Raw genomic sequence first — 27,026 nt, forward strand, 5'->3', positions numbered from 1 at the left:
TTAAATAAATGACTTCAGTCATCAGTCTTCTGTTCTTTGACAAAGTACTGTGGATTGAGTTCATAACAAGGTACTTCCTCAAAGCTGTGAACCCAGCTTCATTTGTAACAATGCATCTCTGGGCGCCTCTGAGACAAGAATACTAAATTTACAGGTAGTTGCAAAGAAACCATATCTATGCTTTTTGAATATGAATTGTCCTCTGTGTTAGCACATATCAAATAACGTATTATGGATTTTAACTTGCATTCCTAAAGGCCACGAATGCCAGTTTAGGCATATTGGCGCCGGTAGAATGAATTTAATCAAAAGATGTGAAAACTTCAAAGAATTGTCTGATTTTAACTATGAACTGTCCTTTGTGTTTAGCAAATAAATATCAAGCCTCAATCACAAGGTGGTTAGACCTGTTTTGCCTGCTGTAACCTTGTTTTGTTGAATAAATTGCACCATCTCGGATTGCAAGACCTTGCAGCACATAGTGAGGTCAGCTGAGAAGATCATTGGGGTCTCTCTTCCAGCCATTATAGACACTTACACTACATGCTGCATCTGAAAAGGAAACAGCATTATGAAAGACCCCACGCACCCCTCATACAATCTCTTCTCCCTCCTGCCATCTGGGAAGAGGCAACGAAGCATTCTGGCTCTCACGACCGGATTTCTCCCCCCCCAAGCTATCAGACTCCTCAATACCCAGAGCCTGGACTGACACCTCACTGCCCTATTGTCCTGTTTATTATTTATTGTAATGCCCGCACTGTTTTGTGCACTTTATGCAGTCCTGGGTAGGTCTGTCGTCTAGTGTTGTTGTTTTTTCTGTGTTGTTTTTTACATAGTTCAGTCTAGTTTTTGTACTGTGCCATATAACACCATAGTCCTGAAAAACGTTGTCTCATTTTTACTGTGTACTGTGCCAGCAGTTATGGTCGAAATGACAATAAAAGTGACTAAAGAATCTGCCTTGTACCTACCGGTAATGCAACGCTCTGTGATTTCATCCATGACACAACAACGATCTGGCAACACTGTTGTTTTCATGTAGGTAGCAATGAGCAATAGAGCCAGAGGTATTGGATGTCATTATGCTTCTGGAAGTGCAAAATGTAAAGTGAAGGACGAAAAAGAAAGAAGAGACCAACTTGTGATATCAAAAACATGTAAGCTGACTGAATATTTTGATGTTCATGGAGATGATGATGGTGCTATAACAGCTGAAGCTGGAAATGTGGGAACAACTAGTACTAGTGCAGCAGAAGGCACGATACAGCAACAGCCAGCGTCCATTGAATGCGAAAGAACAAGTACTCTAATGATATTGGTGAATGGCCAAACGATTGTGACCGTGAATATTGGATCGCCAAGGAAAGTAATGAATGTCAACACGCTGAGAGTGACTTCTCTTCATCCCTGCGATTGTATGACAATAAAAAGATAACTTGGCACTGTCAGAAGTCTTATTTTACATATGTTCATAAACCTACAAACAAGCAACATGCACAAAATTTGTTCTGCTGTTCAGAAAGCAAGGGAAGCCTATTCTGTTTCCCATGCGAGGTTATGACTTTAGGATGTTCATCAAAGTTTAGTGAAGAGGCGTTAATGACTAGAAAAATGCAAGCAATCTTTTATGTTGACATGAAGAAAGTTCCTCACATGGACAAGCTTTAATTTCACTGTCAATGCGCAAAAACAAAACTAAACGTGTCGATTCCCACCTTGTGAAAGAAATGGAGACTGAACAAAAGTATTGGCACACAGTTCAACAGCGAATAATTGAAGTTGTAAAGTTTTTAGCAGAAAAAGGTCTTTCATTTCGTGGTAGTGATGAAACTGTTGGCTTCCTCATAAAGGAAATTATTTGGGGTTGTTAGAATAACTGGGCAAGTTCGACCCTTTTCTGGCAGAGCATATAAATGCTCATGCAAACCAAGGAAGGGGGCATAAATCATACCTATCTAAAACAACATGTGAGGGATTCATCAATTTGACTGGATCCAGCATACATTATCGGTGAAGTGAAGAAATACAAGTATTATTCTGTTTGATTGGATTCTGCTCCAGATGTATCTAATGTGGGTCAGCTTTGACTGTGCGCTATCTTTTGCCGTCAGGACCAGTTGAAAGATTTGTGAAGTTTTTGGATATGGAAGTTCATAGAGCTGAACAGCTCGCTCAAAGTTTACTTGGCTTTTTAAAGGAAAATGACATTGATATAAAATACTGTTGTGGTCGAAGTTATTACAATGCCAGCAACATGAGTGGCAAGTATAGTGGCTTACAAACACGGATTGAAGAGCTGAATGAGTTTGCGGATTACACTCCATGTTTTACATATTCACTAAACTTGGTTGCAAAATGTGCTGCTGAATGTTGTCGAGAAGCGTTAATGTTCTTTCAATTTGTAAAAAGCCTGTACACATTGTTCTCTGCTTCTGCTTATCGGTGGGATCTCCTTTCTGCTGCACTATCTGATGGTGGTGCTCATTCGCCCATTGTGAAAAGAATGTCAGATACCAGGTGCTCAGCTCAGCTCATGCAGGTGCAACAAAAGCACTTTTACACAGCTTTTCTGCAATAAAACAAGTCTTGGATGACATTTCAAATAACAATGATCAGAAGGCAGAGTGTCGACAACAGGCTCGTGGACTACTTTCAATCATGATGAAGTTGGAAACAGGAATAATGGTCATATTGTGGGATCAAGTATTACAGTGTTTTCAAATGGCCAGTGTCTCTTTGCAATCTTCTGGCCAAGACTTGAACACAGCTTGTGCACTCTGTGAATCCTTGCATGGATATATTCAAGCTACTTTTTCAGACATTGAGCAAAAAGCCAAGGATCTGACTAAGTGTGAAGATTATCAACAGCAAACTCAAAGAAAACACAAGCAAAATCACGCAGATGATGATTTCAGTGGTTCAAGCACTCTTGATCCACTTGTTGAATCTCAAATGCCCACTTAGAAGTTTAAAAGCCGAACATTTCTTGCCATTATTGACAGCTTGCTTTCTGCCTTGTCAAAAAGGCAGAAAGCATATCTAAAGGTGAATCACGAGGAAATCTGCAGATGCTGGAAATTCAAACAACACACACAGAATGTTGGTGGAACACAGCAGGCCAGGCAGCATCTATAAGGAGAAGCACTATTGACGTTTCGGGCCGAGACCCTTCATCAGGACTAACCGAAAGGAAAGATAGTAAGAGATTTGAAAGTAGTGGGGGGAGGGGGAAATGCGAAATGATAGGAGAAGACCGGAGGGGGTGGGATGAAGCTAAGAGCTGGAAAGGTGATTGGTGAAAGTGATACAGAGCTGGAGAAGGGAATGGATCATGGGACGGGAGGCCTCGGGAGAAAGAAAGGAGTGGGGGGGGAAGCACCAGAGGGAGATGGAGAACAGGCAAACAACTAAATATGTCAGGGATGGGGTAAGAAGGGGAGGAGGGGCATTAATGGAAGTTAGAGAAGTCAATGTTCATGCCATCAGGTTGGAGACTACCCAGCCAGTATATAAGGTGTTGTTCCTCCAACCTGAGTGTGGCTTCATCTTGACAGTAGAGGAGGCCATGGATAGACATATCAGAATGGGAATGGGACGTGGAGTTAAAATGTGTGGCCACTGGGAGATTCTGCTTTCTCTGGCGGACCGAGTGTAGTTGTTCAGCGAAATGGTCTCCCAGTCTGTGTCGGGTCTCACCTGTGAGTCGGCTGGTGTGGTATACTGTGTCCGGTGCTCCCGGTGTGGCCTTTTATATATTGGTGAGACCCAACACAGACTGGGAGACCGTTTTGCTGAACACCTATGCTCGGTCCGCCAGGAAAAGCAGGATCTCCCAGTGGCCACGCATTTTAATTCCACGTCCCATTCCCATTCTGATTTGTCTATCCATGGCCTCCTCTACCGTCAAAATGAATCCAAACTCAGGTTGGAGGAACAACACCTTATATACCGGCTGGGTAGCCTCCAACCTGATTGCATGAACATTGACTTCTCTAACTTCCGTTAATGCCCCTCCTCCCCTTCTTACCGCATCCCTGACACATTTAGTTGTTTTCCTGTTCTCCATCTCCTCTGGTGCTCCCCCCCCTTTCTTTCTCCCGAGGCCTCCCGTCCCATGATCCATTCCCTTCTCCAGCTCTGTATCCCTTTCACCAATCACTTTTCCAGCTCTTAGCTTCATCCCACCCCCTCCGGTCTTCTCCTATCATTTTGCATTTCCCCCTCCCCCCACTACTTTCAAATCTCTTACTATCTTTCGTTTCGGTTAGTCCTGACGAAGGGTCTTGGCCCGAAACATCGACAGCGCTTCTCCCTATAGATGCAGTCTGGCCTGCTGTGTTCTAAAAGCATTTTGTGTCTAAAGGTGAATGGTGTTTTTGGATTTCTTCATCAGTTACAGTCGTTTACACCTGAAGAGATCGTAAAAAGGTCATCAAATCTTATTAAATCATATCCGGAAGAACTGAAAGAAAGTCTTGATGAAGAATTTGTGCAGTTTACTGAGCTGTTGAAACTGATCTTGCTTCTCATATTGTTGCCAAACAAGACTTTGCATAGTTACAGTTGTACTGTTTGATAACTGACAATTCTCCTGAATCATGTTTTCCAAATGTAGAAAATGCCTTGCGCATCTATTTGTCACTCATGGTTACGACAGTGGAGAACACTCATTTTCAAAACTGAAAAGGATTTAAAATGTACTGAGGAGCATCATGGGTCAAAACAGATTGAACAATCTCACTCTAATGAGCATCAAACATGAACTTCTGCGTGAAATAGACATTTCCCATATCATCAACAAATTTGCTCATGCTAAATCTATAAAAGCTAACTTTTAAATTGTGGTTTTGTCACTTCTGACATTTGAAATTGATACCTACAAGTAAGTTAAGCTACTGCTGAAGAGTCAGACATTTGTCGTATTATCTGGCTGTATAGCAAATGAAAAAAATTTGAAAAAAATTACTATGCAAGTAAATAATTTATGTTTTAATACTTATGTACATTTTTTAAAAAATTAGGGCCCCTTTATAACATATGTTACAGGCCTCGCACTAGCTTAATCCGGCCCTGGTGAGAGGGGGTAACTTCAAAGGAGATTCGAGGGGCAAGTTTTGTTTACGGAAAGAGTGGTGGGTGCCTGGAATGTGCAGCCTGGGTACTGGTAGAGGCAAATACATTAGAGATGTTTAGATAGGCATATGAATGTGAGGGCACTGTGTGGGCAGAAGAGATTAGTTTAGGTGGCCATTTGATTACTAATTTAATTAGTTCAGCACAATATTGTGGGCCGAAGGGCCGGTTTCTGTGCTGTGCTGTTCTACGTTCTGTGTTCGATGGCTTGGCAGTTAGAAACATGAGTCCTAGGAAAGTACAGCACAGAACCAGGCCCTTCAGTTCATCTAGTCCATGCTGAACCATTTAAGCTGCCTAGTCCCATTGACTTGTACCAAAACATTCCTTCCAAGGGCTGTTGAAAGGCGGCTAGTGTTAGCCAAAGAGAGGCAGTAAGTGAGACTGCCAAAGAGGGGTGGAAGACTCACCGGGCTGTGGCGTGGTCCACAGTTCACATTTAAACTGGTCGCTGACTGCCGACGGCGGTCCCACACCCGCCCAGTTCATGGCAAAGGCACGGAACTCGTAGAAACAACCTTCTCTTAGGTTCTTCACCTACAAAGCAATGAAACACCAAACGTGAGTTCTGCCTTCGTTCAGTTGGGGGTATCGTTGTGGTGGGAAGTACGGCCCACGGTGCTCTGGACTGAGGACAGAAAGTAACACAGAGATGGAATTGATGCTGGTTTGTTACTGTCACGTGCACCAAGATACAGCGAGAAACCTCTCTTACATACTGTTCACAAGAAACAGAACTAGGAGCCATCTGGCCCGTTGAGCCTGCCCCGCCATTCAATAAGATCATGACTGATCTGGCCACGGACTCATCTCCTGTCTGTCCCCCAGAACAATTAATTACCCTGCCATGCAAAAATCTACCTAACTGTTTCTTCACTGCCATCATTATGTGCCGTGTCTTTTTGACGTGGGCGATCATGACCATGATTGTTCTTGGCAAATTTTTCTACAGAAGTGGTTTGCCATTGCCTTCTTCTGGGCAGTGTCTTTACAAGACGGGTGACCCCAGCCGTTATCAATACTCTTCAGAGATTGTCTGCCTGGTGTCAGTGGTCACATAACCAGGACTTGTGATGTGCACCAGCTACTCATACGACCATCCACCACCTGCCCCCATGGCTTCATGTGACCCTGATTGGGGGCTAAGCATGTGAGAAGGAGCACTTTACACCTCCTTTACTAAAGATGTATCTCCACCCCCCCCCCCCCACTCATATTAGGGACTTTTGAGAGACTCTTAGATAGGCACATAGATTATAGAAAAATGATAGAGGGTTCTATTGCAAACATGCAGAAATCTGCAGATGCTGGAAACTCAAGCAACACACACAAAATGCTGGTGGAACGCAGCAGGCCAGGCAGCATCTATAAGGGGAAGCATTGTCAACATTTCGGGCCGAGACCCTTCGTCAGGACTTAGAGGGTTCTATTGAAGGGTTAAATTGGTCATTTTCTATGTTTTATGTTCTATGAAGGAGCGAAAGGACAGTTGAGTGTGGTTGGATGCAAGATACGATTGCAAGCAGGCGGGCATTTAGAGTTCAAAGTTCAAAGTAAATTTATTATCGAAGTACGCATACGTCACCATATACAACCCTGAGATTCATTCCCTTGTGGGCATTCTCAATAAGTCTGTAGTAGAATAATAACTATAACAGAATCAACGAAAGACACATCAACTTGTGTGTTCAACCAGTCTGCAACACTGTGGAGATTTAAAAAGAAGGAAATAATAATAAATAAACAAGCAACAAATATTGAGACCATGAGATGAAGAATCCTTGAAAGTGAGTCCATATATTGTGAGAACCTTTCAGTGCTGAGGCCAGTGAAGATGAAGAAAGTTATCCCCTTTAGTTGAACAGATTGATGGCTGAGGGGTAATAATTGTTCCTGAACCTTGTGGCATGACCTGAGGCTCCTGTACCTTCCTGATGGCAACATGGAGAAGACAGCATTACCAGGGTGGGGGGGGAGGGCAGGTCTCTGATGATAGATGCTGCTTTCCTGTGACAGCACTCCATGTAGATGTGTACAGCGGTGGGGAGGACCTTACCTGTGAAGATCTGGGCTGTATCCACTACTTTTTGGAGGATTTTCCATTCAAGGGCATTGGACTTTATTCCTTGGAATGTTGAAGATTGAGAGGAGATTTGACAGAGGGATACGGAATTATGAGGAGTGTAGATAGGGTAAATGCAGACAGGCTTCTTCTGAGGTTGGGTGGGACTACAACCGGAGGTCATGGGTTAAGGGTGAAAGGCGAAAAATTTAAGGGAACATGAGGGGTATCTTCTTCACTCAGAGAGTCATGGAACAAGCTGCCAGTGCAAATGGTGCATGCAAGCTTGATTTCAACATTTAAGAGAAGTTTGGATAGGTACATGGATGGTAGGGGTACGGAGGGCTATGGTCCTGGTGCAGGTCGATGGGAGCAGGCACTTTAAATGCTTTGGCATGGACTAGATGGGCTGAAGGGCCTGTTTCTGTGATTATGACTCTAGGGTACTTCCTTATCAGGCTGTGATGCTCTCCACCACACATCTATAGAAGTTTGTCCTTGATGATAGATGCTGCTTCCTTACAACAGCGCTTCAAGAAATAATAAGCAAAATACAAAAAAAATCATTTATGGTCAAAACCCAACAGTAAAGATATTTCTCTGTGGCTGACTGACCAAATTAAACAGTAATACATTGAAGGAAGAGGCGTATAACTTTGACAGAAAGGACACAATCTGGGGTTTGGGAGCACTTAAGACATCAGCAAAGGAAGACCAATTAAACAGCGGGAAGATAGGAGGCGAGAGAAAGAACCAGGCAAGAAACATGAAATATTTATAGGTGTAACAATTTTTATAGATCACAGTAAGGAGCAAAGAGGGCATTTGTGTTCTTTTACGGATGAGTGTGGGATTTGTAATGAGCAAAAAGGAAAAATATTTAGTGTCTTCCTCATGGAAAAAGGAACAAAAAACGACTCCAAATCTGGAGGGATGTAAGCAATTATACAAAAAAAACTACTGATGTAAATGATGAAACTAGAAGCCCTAGGTGCTGATGTGCTAATAACTTTACCATAAAAAAATTAGACCACAAGACTATAAGATATAGGAGCACAACTAGGCCATTCAGCCCATCGAATCTGCTGCACTAATCCAGTATGGCTGATCCATTTCCTTCTCAATCTCATCCTCCTGCCTTCTCCCTATAACCTCTGATGCTCTGACTAATCAAGAATCTATCAACCTCTGCCTTAAATACACCCATGACCCACACATTCACCACCCTCTGTCTAAAGAAATTCCTCCTCATCACTGTTCTAAATGGACGTCCCTCTATTCTGAGGCTAATTGAGAAATCAGTCCAAGAAAACTGTAAATTAAGTGTAAACACGTAGTCTTGCCTTGTAGAATCTGGTCTTTATGGGTTTAATGTTAACTTCATGCCAGTCAGCCAGCGCCGCATTACAGCAGTCCAGGAAATATCCCAAAACCTCGGGTCCAATCGGGAATTTGGGCTCCTTCCAGGCAATAACCATTTCAGTCCTTCCAGAGCTCAGCTGTGTCAGGCCGTAAGGAGCAGACGGAAGAACTGGGGAGAAAGGTTCATCAGGTTAAAATATTAAAAATCCAAAATCCATCCAGACTGTTTCCCCAGCACAGTTTTTCCTCGGGTTTCTGTAAAATTTGACCTTGTGGTGGTCCTGTCCCTACTGCCTCCATGGGCAGACAAAATTTTACATTCTGATTACATTTTACATTCTTAGAACATAGAATATGTACGGATAGTACAGCCAGTACTCCTTATTTTAATTGCTATTTTGTGTGAGTTTGATGGGACGGACTGACTCTACAGCCTGCAATCAATGAACGACACAGCGCTAAATTGAACCGAACTGTTTCAATGACTTTGCGGTTTGATGTTATAGATTCGGTGCATTACTTGCTTGCGTTTTTGCCATTTGCAGGATTTGTTCTTTTTTTTGTGCATCGGGAGTTTGATGTTTTTCTTTGAACGGGTTCCATAATGTTTCTTTGTTTTGCGGTTGTCTGTGGGAAGATGAATGCCAAAGAGTGGCTTGTCCACACAAGCTAACAGTAGTTACTAAATGCATCTGCGGCAGCCTGCACTAGTCTGATGTTGGCCCTTCTCAGTCTTAAAGCTCATTTTGCCCCAGAATCATGGCCAGGAGAGAATTTCCTTCTCCGTCCTCCAAGTGGAAGGCTAAGAGAAAGAAACATTTCCCCATTTTTCATAGCTTCAATCACTCCCTGCCCGTGATAATGGAATCAGTAAGCCAAGTTTTAAGTCGCTACTTTTAAAACCAGTAGGTGGCGATGTTCCTTACAATTTTAGACTTGTCTCTCTCCAGCATTTATCCACATCTTCCGTCTTCATGCTCTCATCTGTACTGTGTCAAACCGTTCGTATCTTCTGTTAAACAGGTGATATTTTGTAAGATGATTGGAGGAAAGTATAGAGAGATGTCAGAGGACTTTTACACATTGAGTGGTGGGTGTGTGGAATGCACTGCCAGAGGTGGTGGTAGAGCCAGATACATTTGGGACGTTTAAGAGACTCTTAGGCAGGCACGTGGACGTAAGCACAATGTTCCATGTTCTGCATTGTAGAACAGAAGTCCAAAGTTCTGAAACCACAGATGGCTTCAAGAGTTTGGCTGAAAACAACATTCCCCAATGCAATGAAATCTATGGATGAAATTCCACAGTGGAACATTCTTTGTTCTCCTGTCTGTGAGCAGGGTTTATTGCCACTGTCATACATCGTGACAATCGCTGTTTTGTGACGGTGGTACACTGCTGGTATAACAAGTTACTATAAGTTCCAGTTTAAAAAAGTGTCTAAAAGGAAATGGTGACCCGGAAGAGGACCGCCTCATCTGTGCAGCACCATCCTCAAATGCTTTTCAGGGCAGCAATGGAGGTCCTCCATCTCTGTTTGTCCTCAGCCACCTTCTCTACTGTGCCCCGGGTGTGGTTAACAATGGGTTAATCACGAAGCAAGCACTGCCGCCTCTGCCTGTACCCATCACCGCCGTCTGGCCCATGTGGAGGAAGGTAGAGCCCTCGAGCCAGAGTGTTGTGCCTGTCGAGCCTTGTTTTGTGGTTCTGCTGAGCACTGTGGGTAAGCTATGTTGGCGCTGGGATGTGTGGCGACAGTTGTGGGCTGCCCCCAGCACATCCTCGAGTGTGTTGGTTGTTAACACAAATGGCACATTTCACTGAATGTTTCAATGTACCCATAGTAAATAAACGACTCTAGATCTGGGTCTGTGAACAGAAAACACAGCAATCGCTGATGTTCCTCAGGCACTGTGATATTGCTCTGAGGTCTTCAATGTCATGTTATTTTCCAAAGCCTATATATGAATCAGGAGGACGGTAGGGAGTGGGGTTCTCAGGGCACCGTGTTTCAGTTTTCCCTGCTGCCCAGCCCAATGGCCATTACAGGTGAACTCCAATCTGAGGCAATAATCACCAATGATGGCAGAAAGGTTTTGTTGAATACTCACAGATGGGATTGTTGACAATGATTGGTGTTGATTCAACGGAGTAGTCACTGAGTCCAGCTGGACTGATGGATTTCACACGGAATACATATTCCTTCCCTGGTATGAGACCATGCACTTTGAAACTGCCAAAAGGAAACAGACACATTTGGAGTGATTCTTTCCAGTTTCATATGGTCATCATCATCATCATCATCACTATCATCATCATTATCATTATCATCATCATCATCATCATCATCATCATCATTATCATCATCATCATTATCATCAACATCATCATGTGCCCTGTCATATGATGCTCCTTCCATGGCCATGACTGTTCTTCGCAAATTTCTCTACAGAACTGCTTTCAATGGTTAAATTTAATATCAGAGAATGTATACAGAATACAACCTGAAATTCTTACTCTTCACAGACATCCACAAAACAGAAAGAAAACCACAAGATTGAATGACAGAAAATATTAGAACCCCAAGCCTGTCCTAGTCCCACGCACAAGCAGGAGCAAAAGCGTCAACCCCCATCACCCACCATGCCAGCAATATCAAAGCCCCCAGAGACCACCATCTAGACTCCATCAAAAACTACAGTCCATCCCAATACTTCGATATCTCACACATGTTCTCACTATTGAAGGAGAGGGAATATTGTTCCTCATTTTCCAATGCTGCCTTCTGGGCAGTGTCTTTACAAGACGGGTGACCCAGCCATTATCAATACTCTTCAGAGATTGTCTGTCTGGCTTCAGTAACCAGGACTTGTGATGTGCACCAGCTGCTTGTACGACCATCCACCACCTGCTCCCATGGCTTCACGTGACCCTGATTTGGGGGGGGGGGGGGGGCGGGGGCCTAAGCAGGTGCTACACCTTGCCCAAAGGTGACCTGCAGGCTAGAATATCTTATACCTCCTTTAGTAGAGACATATCTCCACCCTGTTACCCATGGGTGCATGTGGTGTTAAATGGATACAAATAGATCCTGCATTGTCCAATAGTTATATTCGGGTGTATGGGTATCCAGGTAGCACCACTGGTGAAAGGGCTTGTTGTGTCCATTCTGGAACCGCTCACTCACCTTTGGTCTCCACCGGACACTCGGCTCTCACCTGTGGCACCAAGTAGCTGTTTACATGTGACAGCGGCCACACCCCGGTACGCCGCTTCGATGGGCGGGCTAAACCAGGCGAGGGGAGCCAGTGGGGCTCATAGCCTGGTGAGATAGGGTCAAGTCTGTCCTAGCATGCCAGGTCAGCTCCCATAGGCAGGGCGGATGGGATCACCCGTGAGATCCGATGGCAAAGACACCGGTTCTGCAACGCTCCGCGGAGAGCAAAGGGCACGGGAGAAGTCACGGTCGTGCACTGCAACCAGTTTGTGACAACTACTGGTTCCACCGAACCTGGACTTGCGAGGCTGAGAGAGTGGAACCGTCCCAGTGCAAGGAATCTTCCACGATAAAAACTCCCTGTACAAGTCTCCTGTCCTGGTTGCTTTCAACAGAGAGCCATTGCCACACGTTCCTTCCCAGGGACGAGACTATGCACTATGAGACTGGTGGAGGGAGACAGACACGTTTGTTACGATTCTTTCTAGGAATCAGATGGATAAGAAAAGGTCCCATATTAAGCAACAGCTTTATTTTAAAGCACATCTTTACAAAGTTTCACCTCTACTTATAATCCCCCCGTTCCTCTGGGTCTAAAGCCCACTAAGTGGGCAGAAGGAACCTTTAACCCACTCATTAGAGATCCTTCCAGTCATGGAAATGCTGGCACCCTTAAGGACGTGTGGTCATGGAGTGGTAGAGACATATTTTATCACATGAAAACAGGCCCTTCAGTCCATCTGGTCCATCCTGTCTTTCTTGCATTGGGCCACGTCCCTCTAAATCTTCCCTATCCATGTATTTGTCCAAGTATCTTTTAAATGTTGTTAATGAGCTTGCCTTTGGGTGTCAGGCTGGAGATTTGTCTCTAACCAAGGAGGTGTTAGGTACTACCCAGCCTCCGCTAACCTGCAGGTCAGCCTTGGGCAAGGTGTAGCCCCTCGATCAGGGTAACGTGAAGCCACGGGAGCAGGTGGTGGATGGTCGTATGAGCAGCCGGTGCACATCACAAGTCCTGGTTATGCGACCACTGACGTCAGGCAGACAATCTCTGAAGAGTATTGATAATGACTGGGGTCACCCGTCTTGTAAAGACACTGCCCAGAAGAAGGCAACGGCAAACCACTTCTGTAGAAAAATTTGCCAAGAACAATCATGGTCAAAGACCATGTTCGTCCATGTCATACAACACGGAACCTAATACCTAATGGTGCACAATACTCCAAATTAGGCCTCATCAATGTCTTATTCAACTTCAACATAACATCCCATCTCCTGTACTCAATACTTTGACTTACAAAGGCTAATGTGTCAAAAGCTTTCATTACGATCCTACCTACCGGTGACACCACTTGCAGTGAATTATGGACCTGTACCCGCTGCAAAATCACAGGAACATGCCATCATATAAGCACCGTTCACAAAGAACTGAAACAATATAGATGAGGTTCACCTTCAATTCTTGCAAACTCCAAAGAACACAGATCAATGTTTAATCCATTTATTGGAGAGGGTCCAGAAGAGGCTCATGAGAATGACCTCAGGAGTGAAAGGGTTAATGTATGAGGAACGTTTGATGGCTCTGGACCTGTACTATCTGTAGTTTAGAAGAGTAAGAGGAGATCTCACTGAAACCTATTAAATGTTGAAAGGCCCAGACAGAGCGGAGGGGGAGAGGATGTTTTCTTATAGTGGGTGAGTCTTGGACCAGAGGGCATAGACTCGGTAAAGAAGGATGCCCATTTAGAACAGAGATGAGAATGAATTTCTTTAGCCAGAGAGTGACTCATTGCCACAGACAGCTGTGGAGGCCAAGTCATTGGATATATTTAAAGCAGAGATTGATAGGTTCATGATTAGTCAGGGCATCACAGATTACGGAGAGAAGACAGGAGATTGGGGCTGAAAGGGATAATGAATCATCCATGATGGAATGGTGGAATAGACTCGATGGGCCAAATGGACTCATTCTGCTCCTGAGTCTTATGGCGAAACAACACTTTCATCCCATTTACTATCAAACCTTCACGGATTACACTGACCTGGTTTGATTAGACTGAAATAAATTTGTCCTAACCTCTTTGATTTCACAGGCTTGTTATTACAGATTTCCCAGTTGTTGGTCCCAACTTGACAAGCATACACATAGAAACCGATCAGTTCACTTTCATCTTCAGGGCCTTCCCACAGAACGGCCACAGACGTCTTTGTGTCTCGGACAGGTACGATGCTGTGTGGTGGAGATGGAGGAGCTGGACAGCAGAAGAAAGACACAGTTAGTGGTTGTCCAAAGTAGAGCTTCCAGTGGTGACCTGCTGGATCTGGGACAGACCTTGTTCTACCTCAGTGCGCTGTGTAATGAATTTATTTATTTATTTAGAGATACACCATGGCCTAGGAACACACCTATTTAACCCGGGCCTAATCACAGGACAATTAACCTATGAACAGTCTTTGGACTTTGGGAGGAAACCAGAGCACCATGAGCACACGGGAAGGAACACACCAAGTTGCTTAGAGATGGCACTGGAATTGAACCCCAGACTCTGACACCCCGAGCTGTAGTTGGATAAGAAGCTCGCAAGAGTACATGACTTGGAGCCGGAAGTGTTTGGACATTGCATGATTAAAAGCAGAAGCACAGGATGTAGCTGTTGGGTGGAGAAGACCCAAGGACAGTGACAATTGGGCTCATGCAAGATAAATGTGAGATGAAGCAGGAATGCAGTTAAGGGATGGAATGGCCTCATGGACATGAAGCTGGAATCTGTACACATATAAAAAAGATCTGTTTTGAGCTGTTAGATTGAAGCTATCTACCAATGACATGGACAGTAGAGGTAGTCTACCCTTGCAAGTAATAAATGCGCAAATAATTTGATCCACTCTGAGTTTGTTTTCATCTATTTAGAAAACCTGGCTGAATGGTACAGACAACTAACACAAAGAACTGTGTAGTGATCTGTTTACACTTTCTCAGTACATGCTGTAACAATCATAACCCAGTTTTTCATTTACTTCGGCTTCACCCTCTAATAACAATGGACTGAACAAGTTCAAGTTCAAGTTTATTGTCACCTGACTGTACAACCAAATGAGACAATGTTCTTCAGGACCACGGTGCAGCCACACGATATATATCACACACAGCACTTAAACCAAAATATTACCATCAATAAGTTAATAAAAGATAACTCAAAATGCATAAAGTGCATAGCACAGGTAGACAGTAAACAGTTCGCTGTCCCAGTGAAGAGACCTGGCAACTGATAGCCTCTACGCCTGTGAGACATTACCTGGTGTCTGTCCAAACCGAATGACCGCAGAAGGTTGGGACGGCTCGCTGATGCCATACTTATTGGCGGCGCGCACCCGGAAGCAGTACGATGTCGTCTTGTCCAAGTCAGTGACTGCAAATCTCGGGCAGCTCACAGTGATGTCCAGGCTTGCTCGTTGCCAACTGTTGCTTCCAGCCACAGACTAAACAGGAAGAAAGCGGAAAGACTAAACATGAATTGTAATCAGTTATTCACGTACAAAACCATTGTTACAGATCGACTAATGGTTTACTGACATGGACCGACTTGGTTCCAGTTGGGTGAGGTTACCATCCAGTTATGATCACAGGTTCCTCACCCTTCCCAACATCATATCAAAATATTAGCCTACCTCTTCTCTCTTATTCCATTCTGGCTCCCCTCTAAACCCTTTTCTTCTCCTCACTTGTCCATCACTTCACTCTGGTCCCTCTCCTTCCCTCTCTCCCATGGTTTCCCTCCTCTTCCCTTTCTTCCATGGTCCACTCTCCTCTCCTATCAGATTCCTTCTTCTTCAACCCTTTACTTCTTCCACCTATCCCCTCCCAGCTTCTTACTTAATCCCTCCTCCTGCATCACTACCCACTTTCCCCCTCACCTGCTCTCACCTATCACCCATCAGCTTGTCCTCCTTCCCCCCCCCCCCCAACCCCACACCTTTTTATTCTGGCTGTTTCCCCTTCCTTTCCAGTCCTGTCAAAGGGCCTTGGCCCAAAGTGTCGACTGTTTATTCCCCTCCAAAGATACTGCTCGACCTGCTGAGTTTCTCCAGCATTTTGTGTGTATGTATGAACGTGGTAAGTACAGGAAGCACTCTGCAGGTTGGATGGATCGTCTTGCATTGGGAAGAACAGAAAGCCAAGGGTTTTCAGTGAGGGTGGCAACAGGTGGAAGAGGGAGTGGGAAGAAAGGTAAGGGAATGGGAGGAAAGGAGAGGGGTACATACTCAGAAGGCAGCAGTACAAGGTAAAGGTGAGTGCCTAACGCACAGGAGATGTGATTGGCCAAAATTGTTTGATCAACTATGTTCATGGGGGCATAACCTGCTTGCCCCATTTTCTACGATGTGGTAAGTGCTTAATGGCTATATTCAGATTTATTTCTCACATGCACATTGAAATCTATAAGAAACACTGTCGTAGGAAAGCAGCACCTAACACTAGAGATCCCCGCCGCCCAGGCCATGCTCTCTTCTCACTGCTGCCATCAGGTGGAAGGTACAGGAACCTCAGGACTCGCACCACCAGTGTCAAAAGCAGTTACTATCCCTCGACCATCAGGCTCTTGATCAAAAGAGGATAACTTCACGTCCACAATGATCTCACTTTCAGGAACTCTTTATCTCATTATCTCCTGTTCTCATTATTTATTGCTATTTATTCATATTTGCATTTGCACAGTTTGTTGTCTTCTGCACTCTGGTTGATCTTTCACTGATCCTGTTATAGTTACTATTCTATAGATTTGCTGAGTATGTCCACAGGAAAATGAATCTCAGGGTTGTATATGGTGACATATGTACCTTGATAATAAAATTTATTTTGAACTTTGAAACATACTGTGAAATGCATCATTTGCATTAACAACCAACACAACCTAAGTAATGATCCATCTAATTTTTAGTAGTCAGTGTGCGCAAAAATCTTATGTTGTGCAAATTTTTTTCCTGTGACAAAAGTATGTGCGCACTGAATGCACACATGGCACGGTTTATGTAGGTTTACAAAATATTTGACATAAAAATGCACAGAACAACAACAAAACAACTTACATATTTAAGTCACTCAGATATGTTGTCTCTCCCCTGTTTTTGGCATTTACCCGTTCTTTGTAAACTCTTTCTAGACTAATAGAACTTCCATCCAATTGATAGCTTTTGACTCTCATTAACATATCCAAATGACATTCACCTAAGCGGTTTCTGAGCTTGTTTTTGAGTTGACTCATTAGACCAAAACCTCACTCACAGTCCGCACTACATGCAGGAAAGGTTTCCCCAACGTCCATCAACTGTGCAAGGTCGCACAACTGTTCATTTCAAAGTACAAATGCCACCGTTTGAGCAAAGTCTGAAATTAGTTTGGATTTAATTTTTCCTTGCACAGAAAATTTGAAATCATTAAACTGTCTAACTATTGCAGTATTTTCAGCTAGAAAATCATGATATTTAGACATAAGGCATTAACTTGTTCATTGCCAAATGTGAGGTCACAATCTGTAATTGCAGAGAAATCAAAAGCTGACCATTCTTGTACCTCATCTTCAGGAAATCTTTCTTTTAAATGAACACAAAGACTATTTATAGAAGTCAACAGTGAACTTGTATCAACTGTGACATTTTTGGTGTAGCAGTTTCTACTATTTTTTAAAGCCATTCAACTTTAAACAAATTTGCAGTTCTTTTGCACATAATACTCTTCGCTTCTTTTGAATTTGACTTAGTGTATCAATATTTTTTCCAATAAAAACTTAGTAAGCTATCTACAGTGTTTGAAACAGATCTTTGTAAATTTTACGATATGAACACTGTCTGCCAAAGATGGCTGCCGCCGTGACGCAGCTGTACAAACCGGAACAGGAAAGGTGAGGTGACGTAAATTACTGACCTGCATTGTGGTGTTTGAAAAACCGACTAACTAGTTAACAGAAACATTTAGCTAAAAGATTATTTTCAATAAATATAATTATTAATTACCACATTATTTCAAGTAACTACCCTTTTGTGCGCACATTAATTTCTTTTGTGCGCTGGTTGAAAAACGTGTGTGGGCGCACATGCACACAGCTTAGAGGAAACATAGAACCTAGGATGTGCTGGGGGCAGCCCGCAAGAGTCACCACACATTCCAGCGCCAACATAGCTTACCCACAATGCTCGGCAGAACAACATAGGACACAACAAACAACTGAACAACAACAGCAAAACAAGCCCCTTTCCGCCCTCATGTCCTCCCATCCACCCTGCACATAGACAGTCTTCCAACCCCAGCGCTGGCTTCTGGTAGTCTAGCAGATTCGCAGACATCAGACCTTTGATTTTCCCAGCAAACTTACAGAGATTAACAAACTTGGGGCTCCGGTCATTTGTAAGGTTACCTGGGGAACTTGTGGCTGTGAAATCCAAGAACTCAACATTCCCACCCTGGGTGGCTGAGTGAAAGGGAGCAATGCTTCCATTTCTCTGAACACCTTTCAGAAACTCAAATCATCCCAGAGCAATCTGTGGTCATTGAAGAAGTTTATGAGATGTGGCCTGATTGAAGCCCTTCGTTAGTCAGGATCGATCATGGATATTGTGTCTGAGCTGTCTATGTGATTCACAGACCAGTACACAAGCCAGGGCAGTAGGATGTAGAGAGCAAGCTGTGTGCATGTAGCATAACCCCCTGCCCCTCCATGCAGCTGTTAAATCCAAAGCTATGGCAGAGACCGATATAGTTTGGCACCGGTCATGTTGCAGGAGTCCCAGTCAGTGTTGAACTCATTGTAGGACTGCCTTAGGGACTCCAGCTCCGGATTTTTCCATGGGGTCTACTCCCGAAGCCTTCCCCATGGGAAAGGATAGCCGCAAAGCAGCGGAGATTTCAGATCAGAATTTTCCTTCTCCTAGACAAGCCCCGTCTGCCCGAAGTGACTGGCTTTAAGGTTTCAGTAACCTGCCTTTTCTCCTTCTCCTGTCAGTAGAAATGTTTCAGCTGGTATTAGTAGCTAAGCCCCACGTGAAGACCAGGATCTGGACTTGGTTGTCAGAGGCTATATGGGATGCACACCATTGGAAGCCTTTAATACGTGAAGAGATCTTATCCCCACGACTATCCCCGGCTATAACAGCCTTAAGGAACCAGCCTAGACTGTAACTTAGGAAATGTGATCTCAGTTTCTGCACAGGACCACAAAAAGGACAAAATGATGGTAACATAGAAACATTAAAAAAACACAATACAGGCCCCTTGGCCCACGAAGCTGTGCCGAACATGTACACTTTAGAAATTACCTAGGGTTACCTCTATTTTTCCAAGCTCCATGTGCCTATCCAGGAGTCTCTTAAAAGACCCTATCATATCCACCTCCACCACCGTTGCCGGCAGCCCATTCCACACACTCACCACTCTCTGTGTAAAAAACTTACCCCTGATATCTCCTTCCAAGCACCCTAAACCTGTTCCCTCTCATGCAGGCCCTGGGACAAAGCCTCTGACTATCACATGATGAATCATGGTAAATGGTGATGATGGCTGAGGGTTTAGTAGCTGCTTCTCCTGCTTCACACTGATGCTCTTCCACCTTTGGGACAGCAGAGAAGGCCAGAGAGACTCACCTGCTCGACCAAATTCAAGGAACATGGGAACCAAGTGAGCCTCACAGCCCGTGGGAGAAGAAAGGCCAACATGGTCTGAAGACACACTAGAGGTCCCAGTTGCTGGAACCTGGAGCACTGACAACCAGTCTGCTGGAGAAACTTGCTGGTCGGGCAGCATCTGTGGAAGGGAAAGGAATTGGTCGATGTTTTAGGTCGAACTCCACAATCAGTCCTGATGTGGGGTCTGACCAAAATGTCAACAATTCCTTTCCTCACACTGATGCTGCTCGACCCACTCAGTTCCCATAGAAGATTGTTCATTGCACCAACGTGGACTGCTTGGGTGAATGGAAGGTTTCATTGTTTAACTTAAATGGAGCTTATTTCAAATTTAAGTTAATCAGAACTGGGTCTCACCCTCAACAATTTCTCTTTCAGCTCCTCTCACTTCCTCCAAACAAAAGATGTAGCCCTGGGCCCCAGCCATGCCTTGCTCTCAGTCCATTTACAGTCCATGTTCCAAACCTTCACCAGTAATGCTCCTCACCTCTTTCTACGCTGCTTCAACAACTGCAGTATGGAAAGAGTTGCCTCCATCTTTCACACTGCTTTCAAATGTATTTGATCCACTTCCCTTTCTCAGTCTGCCTCCATCTCTAGACTATCCACTGACATTTTTTACAAACCCACTAACTCTCACAGCTATCATGACTACAGCCATGTGTAAGAATGTTATTCCTTTCTCTCCATCTCGGTCTCATCTGCTCTCCAGATGTGGCATCTGAGATATCCTCTTTCTCTCAAAGAACACACTTTCCCTTTCACACCATCAATGCTGGCCTGGCCTGCATCTCCACCGTTTCCCAGACATCCACACTGCCCCCAGACTCTCATCACATAACAAGGACAGGGTTCCCCATACCCTAACCTACCACCCCAGAAGCCTTCACACCCAGCACAGCATTCTCTATAACTTCCACTACTAGTCCAATGGATCCCCCACCCTCCACTTTCTGCAGGGATCAATCTCTATCTGACTCCCTTGTCCACTCGTTCCTCCCCACCGATCTCCCTCTTGGCAATTATCCCTGCAAGTGGGACAAGTTCTACACCTGCCCCTTCACCTCCTCCCTCACCAACATTCAGTCCTTCCAGGTGAGGTGATGCTTTACCTTTGAACCTGTTTGGGGTCATCTACTGATTCAGAGCTTCCAGTGCAGCCTCCTCCACAATAGTGAGTCCTGATGTAGACGGGGGGAGGGATTGATTTGTCGAGGACCAACACTCAATCTGCTGCAAAACGCATGATCTCCTGGTGGAGGCCATTTCAATTTGACTTCCCATTCCAACATGTCAGTCCAGGGCCTCCTCTACTGCCACGATGAGGCCAAACTCAGGCTGTAGGGACAACACCTTAAACATATTCTGTCTGGCATGAGCAGTGATTTCTCTAACTTCCAGTAATTACTTCCCACTTCCTTTTCTATCTTTTACTATTCACCATTCTGGCTACTCTCTCAGCCCTTCTCTTCTCCTCACCTGCCCTTCACCTCCCTGTGGTGGCCCTCCTCTTCCCTTTCCGCCATGGTCCACTGTCCTCTCCTATCAGATTCCTTCTTCTTTAGCCCTTTGCCTCTTTGACCAATCACCTCCCAGGTTCTTATTCATCCCCCCTCCCCCACCAACTTATCTTCCCCCTCACCTGATCTCGCCAATCACCTGCCAGCTTGTGATCCATACCTCCCCACAACTTCTTACTCTGGCTTCTAACCCCTTCCTTTCCAGTCCTGATGAAGGGTCTCAGCCCAAAATGTCAATGGTTTATTCTCCTCCAGAGATTCAGTTTGACCTTCTTGCATTTTGTGTATCTGGATGGGACTTTGGATTAACATCCTCCTGAAAATGTATCTCTGATCTGTTTTAAACTAGTCAGATGTGGCCCATTTTAACTTGCACAGGAGATCAGTACCTACTTTTTGGGTCAGATCGGAATTCCCTTCCCACTTCCCGGACAATAAAGAACGTAGTGATCACAGCTTTACTCTTGCTGAAATAAGGTTGCCACTAGTCAGGTCAAAACCTTTGAATGATACGTGAACAGGTGTCCAACCTGGCTCTGGACCATGAGGTTTTGCCTTCACCTTTTCCACGCAGTAGGTCAGGGGTTCTCTCCCTCGAGGGCTCGGCTCGTTCCAGCAAAGAGCCACGTATGTTTGTCCGACTTCGGAAACCCGGAGTTTGGTTGGAGGCAGTGGGATGCGGACATCTCCTGGAGAAGATAAAGGTTCAGTTCTCAGCATTTAATTGAAGTGAACAGGATTCCCCTGGGGTCTGACAGAGAGCACGCAGAATAGCATTTCCCATGGAGTGTGGAGCCAGTGGTCACAACCTCAAAATAAGCAGTCAGCCATTTGGATCAGAAGTGAGAGGTAATTACATCACACAAAAGTGATGAGTCATAGGGTCATAGAGCACAGAGAACGCCCTTCAGCCCATCAAGTCCCTGCCAACTAAGAGTGCCAACTAAGGTAGTCCCATTTGCCATATTGGGCCCATTTCACTCTAAACCAAACTTTACTTCTGCCATGGAGCCTCACTATTAACCGAGGAGTTCATGGACCCCAGGTTGGGAACCTTTCCCATTATTGTACCTGTCTATGTTACTAATATCCCTGTCTATGGAATCTCAACCTAGAAGGTCTTAGTCCCTGAGGACGTCAAGGCCAAGATGGAGACATTTGAAGATATTACAATGATTAATATTGGCTAATGGGTGACGGGGTGGAGATACGTCTCTACCAAAGGAGGTGTAAGGTGCTCCTTCCTTCCGCTAGCTTGCAGGTCACCCTTGGCAAAGTGCAGCACCTACTTAACCCCATCCCCTCCCCCGATCATGGTCACATGAAGCCACGGGAGCAGGTGGTGGACGGTCGTATGAGCAATTGGTGCAGATCATAAGTTCTGGTTATGTGACCACTGACACCAGGCAGACAATCTCTGAAGAGTATTGATAATGGCTGGGGTCACCCGTCTTGTAAAGACACTGCCCAGAAGAAGGCAATGGCAAACCACTTCTGTAGAAGAATTTGCTGAGAACAGTCACGGTCACGGAAAGACACGATTGTCTACGTCAGAAGACGTAATAATGACGATGTTGGATATATGCCCAGTGCCGCATGAGATCTCTCCCAGAACGCTGGGAAGAAAGGAGCAACAGTAAGTCTGCTTGGACCTCACTTGGAATATTGTGCTGCGTTTTGGTCAGCTCCTTACAGGAAGGAGGTAGAAGCTTTAGCGAGGGTGCACAGGAGATTTACCTGGGCGATGCTTGGATTAGAGAAAGTGTCTTATGGGGAAAGGCTGAGCAAGTTAGAGCTTCTCTCTTTGGAGTGAAGGAGGATGAAATGTGACCTGATAGACATTTACAAGATGGAAAGAAGCACAGATCAAGTGGACAGCCGGAGACTTTTTCCCCGAGCGGAAATGAGGTGGGGTAATTTTAAGGTGATTAGAGAAAGTACAAGCGATTTATCAGATGAAAGTTTTTTTACACAGGGAGAGGTGGGTACCTGGAAATCACTGTACCTGCCAGGGGTGGTGGAAGAGGGCATTATGGACATTTAAGAAACTCTTAGACAGGCACATGGATGATGAAACATGGAGGGCTGTGCAGGAGGAAAAGGTTAGGTTGATCTTAGAGAAGGTTAAAACGTCGGCATAACATTGTGGGCCGAAAAGCCTGAATGGTGCTTCAATGTTCTATGTTCTAAATAAAATTAATAATGGAAGGAATTAGCTAATTCCATCAAAACACACAAGATTCTGAAGATGCTGGGTGTTAAATGTATTCTGGATGCAGGGTAAATAGCAAATATTTAGTTCAACACGAGCCAACCTTCAGATTTGAATGTGGGTGGCTGATTGAATTTAAAATGCCGCTCTGAACAGTGGGCTTCCTGGAGCTGCAGGTTAGGGTCAATCGCCCACAAAGAAACACTGGACTTGGACCTTGGATGACGGGGCCCAGAGGCAGTGGGGATTAAGGTTGATGTTGGGTGTCCGGAGTGAGAGTGCAAAGCAGGAGGTGTTTGAAAATCACATGTAATTCAAAGGAAGCATTGTAGATACATTGTAACTAAAGAATTATCCTGCATTTACCTTTGACCTTTAGCATATAAAAAATATCATTACTATTTGGTCGGGAGGCGTCTTCTTTCAAGAGTGTCTCGATGTGATGCCTGTTGAAGAATGGAACACTTCTACATGCACTGGCTTCAGCGTCTCTCTGTTGATTCTGTTCACAGTTACAACAGAGGGAATCCAGAGCAACACGCACAAAATGCTCGTGGAACTCAACAAGTCAGGTAGCATAGAGGAATAAAGAGTGGTCCTTCCGGTCCCGATGGATGGTGTCAGCCCGAAGCATTGACTATCTAATTGCTGTCCGTTGATGCTGCCTGGCCTGCTGAGCTCCTCTGGCATTTTGTGTGTGTAACTCTGTCGAATCCGTCACAAGCAGACAGGGCTGCTTGCTGCTCTGAGAGGAACGACCTCCCCCCCACCATAGCTCTACTGATCAAAGCCTACCTTCAAGTTCATCTTTGGTAATCACAATCTCACCTCTGTCGGTCTGGATATCTGTGGGTGTGAAACGAGAGAACCTTTCATCAGTGGATACTGGTAAGAAATCACCATTATGAAGGCAGAACGACAATCAGTTAGCAGAATGTCAGTCTCACCCATGCATGTTCCATGACCTGGGTTGGACTTACGGTCCACCCCAACCCTTCACCAGAGCTGCATGCCAGTCAGTCCCTTGTCAAGTCTTCTTCTGTGGTACCTGCTGAACCCATGACCACTCTCCGCTGAACGGACAAGGGCAGCAGCTTCTGAGCTACTCTGCCGGTTGGACATCATCCTGACCTTCAGATACTTTGTCATCGAGTCTAAACCCTGCAACAGCTGCCAGGAGCACAATGGGCCAGGCCACATCACAGGGACGACAGCAGGTCTAGGAGTGACCAGAAGGATGGGCAATTAACCCAGCAACACCCATATAGAGTCACTGGAGCACTACAGCTCAGAAACAGACCCTTCGGCCCATCTGGACTGTGCCATACTGTCACTCTGCCTAGTTCCATTGACCTACACCTCGACTATAACCCTCCATACCCCTCCCATCCAAAGAATCATAGAACACTCCAGCACTGAGCTAGGTTCTTTGGCCCATCTATTCCATGCTGAACTGCCTACTCCCATCGACCTGCACCTGGACCAAACCCCTCCCGTCCATGTACCTACCCAAACTTCTCTTCAATGTTGAAATTGAGCTCACGTGCACCACTTGTGCTGGCAGCTCGTTCCAGACTCACCACCCTCTGAGTGAAGAAGTTTCTCCTCATGTTTTCTTTCAACTTTACACAACTTTCACCCTTAACCCATGACCTCTAGTTGCAGTCTCACCTGACCTCAGTGGAAAATGCCTGCTTGCATTTTGTAAACATCCCCTAGACAAAGAAAGAAATCGCAGGTACAGAGATGTCCATGTAAAATCGCTCCATTCACAGAGATGTCAATAAGATAGCAAAAAACGTTGTCTCGTTTTTACTATGTACCGTACCAACAGTTATGGTCAAAATGATAATAAAAAGTGACTTGACTTGAGATTGAACGAGTACAGAGAAAATTTATAAGGATGTTGCTGGGACTGGAGGGCCTGAGTTACAAGGAAAGGTTGAATAAGCTAGGACTGTATTTCCTGGAGTGCAGGAGAATGTGGGGAGATTTGATAGAGGTATAAAACATAATAAGGTGTACAGATAAGGTAAATGCAAGCAGGCTTTTCCCACTGAGGTTGGGTAGGACTACAACTAGAGGTCATGGGTTAAGGGTGAAAGGTGAAAAGTTTAAGGGGAACATGAGGAGGAAACTTCTTCACTCAGAGGCTGGTGAGAGTGTGGAACGAACTGCCAGCGCAAGTGTGGATGCCGGTTTGATTTCAACATTTAAGAGAAGTTTGGATAGGTTCATGGATGGTAGGGGTATGGAGGTCTCCGGTCCAGTTGCTGGTTGATGGGACTAGGCAGGATAATAGTTTGTCACGGACTGAACAGGCCGAAGAGCCTGCTCCTGAACTCTGGTGTTCTATGACCGACAAAACAAGGTTGCTTCTGTCGAAGATACGTACACATTATCCTGGTTGCAGCTGAAGTATCGACCGTGGTCACTGGCTCAGACACACGTGACGGTCTGCTGATGCCTGCGCTGTTGACAGCCCGGACACGGAACTGATACGTTCGGTTTTCCGAGAGACCCAGGACGGGAAACTTGCATAATTTCTCGGGGGTTTCATTGCACGTCAACCACTCGTCACTCCCCACCTCCTTCCTAGAATTGTAGATCAAAATACACCAGTCTTCATAGCCGAGAAATTCATTGACATGACTCCAACAGATACAGAGTGACGCAGATAACAATCTCACTGACATGGCATTGATGAATTGTTACCTACCATTGCTGACCTTGCAGTTGGACTGATTTTATTTTATTTAGAGATGCAGCAGAATAATAGACCCTTCTGTCCCAATGAACCCACACTGCCCAATTACACTCATCCCACTAACCTGTACGTGTTTGCCTAGGTGGCTGTGGAGGCCAAGACATTGGGAATACTTAAGGCAGAGGTCCATAGACTCTTGATTGGTCTGGGCATGAAGAGAAGAAGTCAGGAGACTGGGAATTCCCAGTGGCCACACATTTAATTCAACTTCCTGTTCCCATTTCGACTTATCAGTCCATGGCCTCCTCTGCTGTCACGATGAGGCCACACTCAGGTAGGAGGAGATCAGTTTCAATGTTTAAGAGAAATTGGGAAAGGTACATGGATGACAGGGGTGTGGAGGGCTATGGTCCCAGTGCAGGTCGATGGGGGTAGGCAGCTTAAGCAGTTCGGTACAGACTAGAAGGGCCAAAGGGTCTGTTTCGGTGCTGTATTTTTCTACAATTTTGCTGAAGGAGCTCAGTGCATCAAGCAGGACTGTGGAGGGAAATGGACAGTTGATGTTTTGGGTGGAGCCCCTTCATCTGGACTGAAAGCTAAAGGGAAGGTAAGCAGTTTAGAAAGCCAGCTCATGCTCCAACCCTCGTCTATATTCGGGTTACCTCTCCTGCTGAAGAGTTTCATCCCAAAACCTCACCTGTCCTTTTCCCTCGGCAGATGCTGCCTGGCCCAGACCTTCAGCATCTGGAGCAACACACACAAAATGCAGGAGGATCTCAGCAGGTCAGGCAGTGTCTGTAGGGGCCTAGGAATCTCAAAGGGTCAGGTCAAAGTGACTTAGCCCGGAGGTTTGACTGGTTCTTTCTCCTCCACAAATGCTGCTCGACCTGCTAAGTTCCTCCAGCAGTTTGTCTGTTGCATTAACCATTTCAATGGCGGTGTCGAATGTGTGACATTACAACATAATGTTTTTAGTACTACAGTCGGAGATGTGTATCTTTATCAACACACACAAAATGCTGGAGGAACTCAGCAGGTCAGGCAGCATCCATGGAAACGGATAAGCCGTCAACATTTTGGGCCGAGGCCCTTCATGAGGGGTGGTAAGGAAGGGAGCAGAAGCCAGAATGAGA

At 45.0% G+C, this 27,026-nt stretch overlaps 1 protein-coding gene across 1 annotated transcript in view; it reads right to left on the reverse strand.

The window, feature by feature from the left end:
- Positions 1 to 27,026, reverse strand: part of myom3 (myomesin 3) — a 121,695-nt gene that overhangs the window by 54,755 nt on the left and 39,914 nt on the right. The window contains exons 11-18 of the mRNA XM_059949160.1: positions 25,582 to 25,781; positions 23,982 to 24,032; positions 21,536 to 21,663; positions 15,074 to 15,257; positions 13,855 to 14,029; positions 10,672 to 10,793; positions 8,542 to 8,729; positions 5,547 to 5,673 (exon numbers count right to left, since the gene is read on the reverse strand). Of these exons, the coding sequence (XP_059805143.1) occupies positions 5,547 to 5,673; positions 8,542 to 8,729; positions 10,672 to 10,793; positions 13,855 to 14,029; positions 15,074 to 15,257; positions 21,536 to 21,663; positions 23,982 to 24,032; positions 25,582 to 25,781 (1,175 nt within the window). The remainder of the gene's footprint in view (positions 1 to 5,546; positions 5,674 to 8,541; positions 8,730 to 10,671; positions 10,794 to 13,854; positions 14,030 to 15,073; positions 15,258 to 21,535; positions 21,664 to 23,981; positions 24,033 to 25,581; positions 25,782 to 27,026) is intronic.

This window comes from Hypanus sabinus, chromosome 24 (genome assembly GCF_030144855.1).
Source record: "Hypanus sabinus isolate sHypSab1 chromosome 24, sHypSab1.hap1, whole genome shotgun sequence".
NCBI lineage: Eukaryota > Metazoa > Chordata > Chondrichthyes > Myliobatiformes > Dasyatidae > Hypanus > Hypanus sabinus.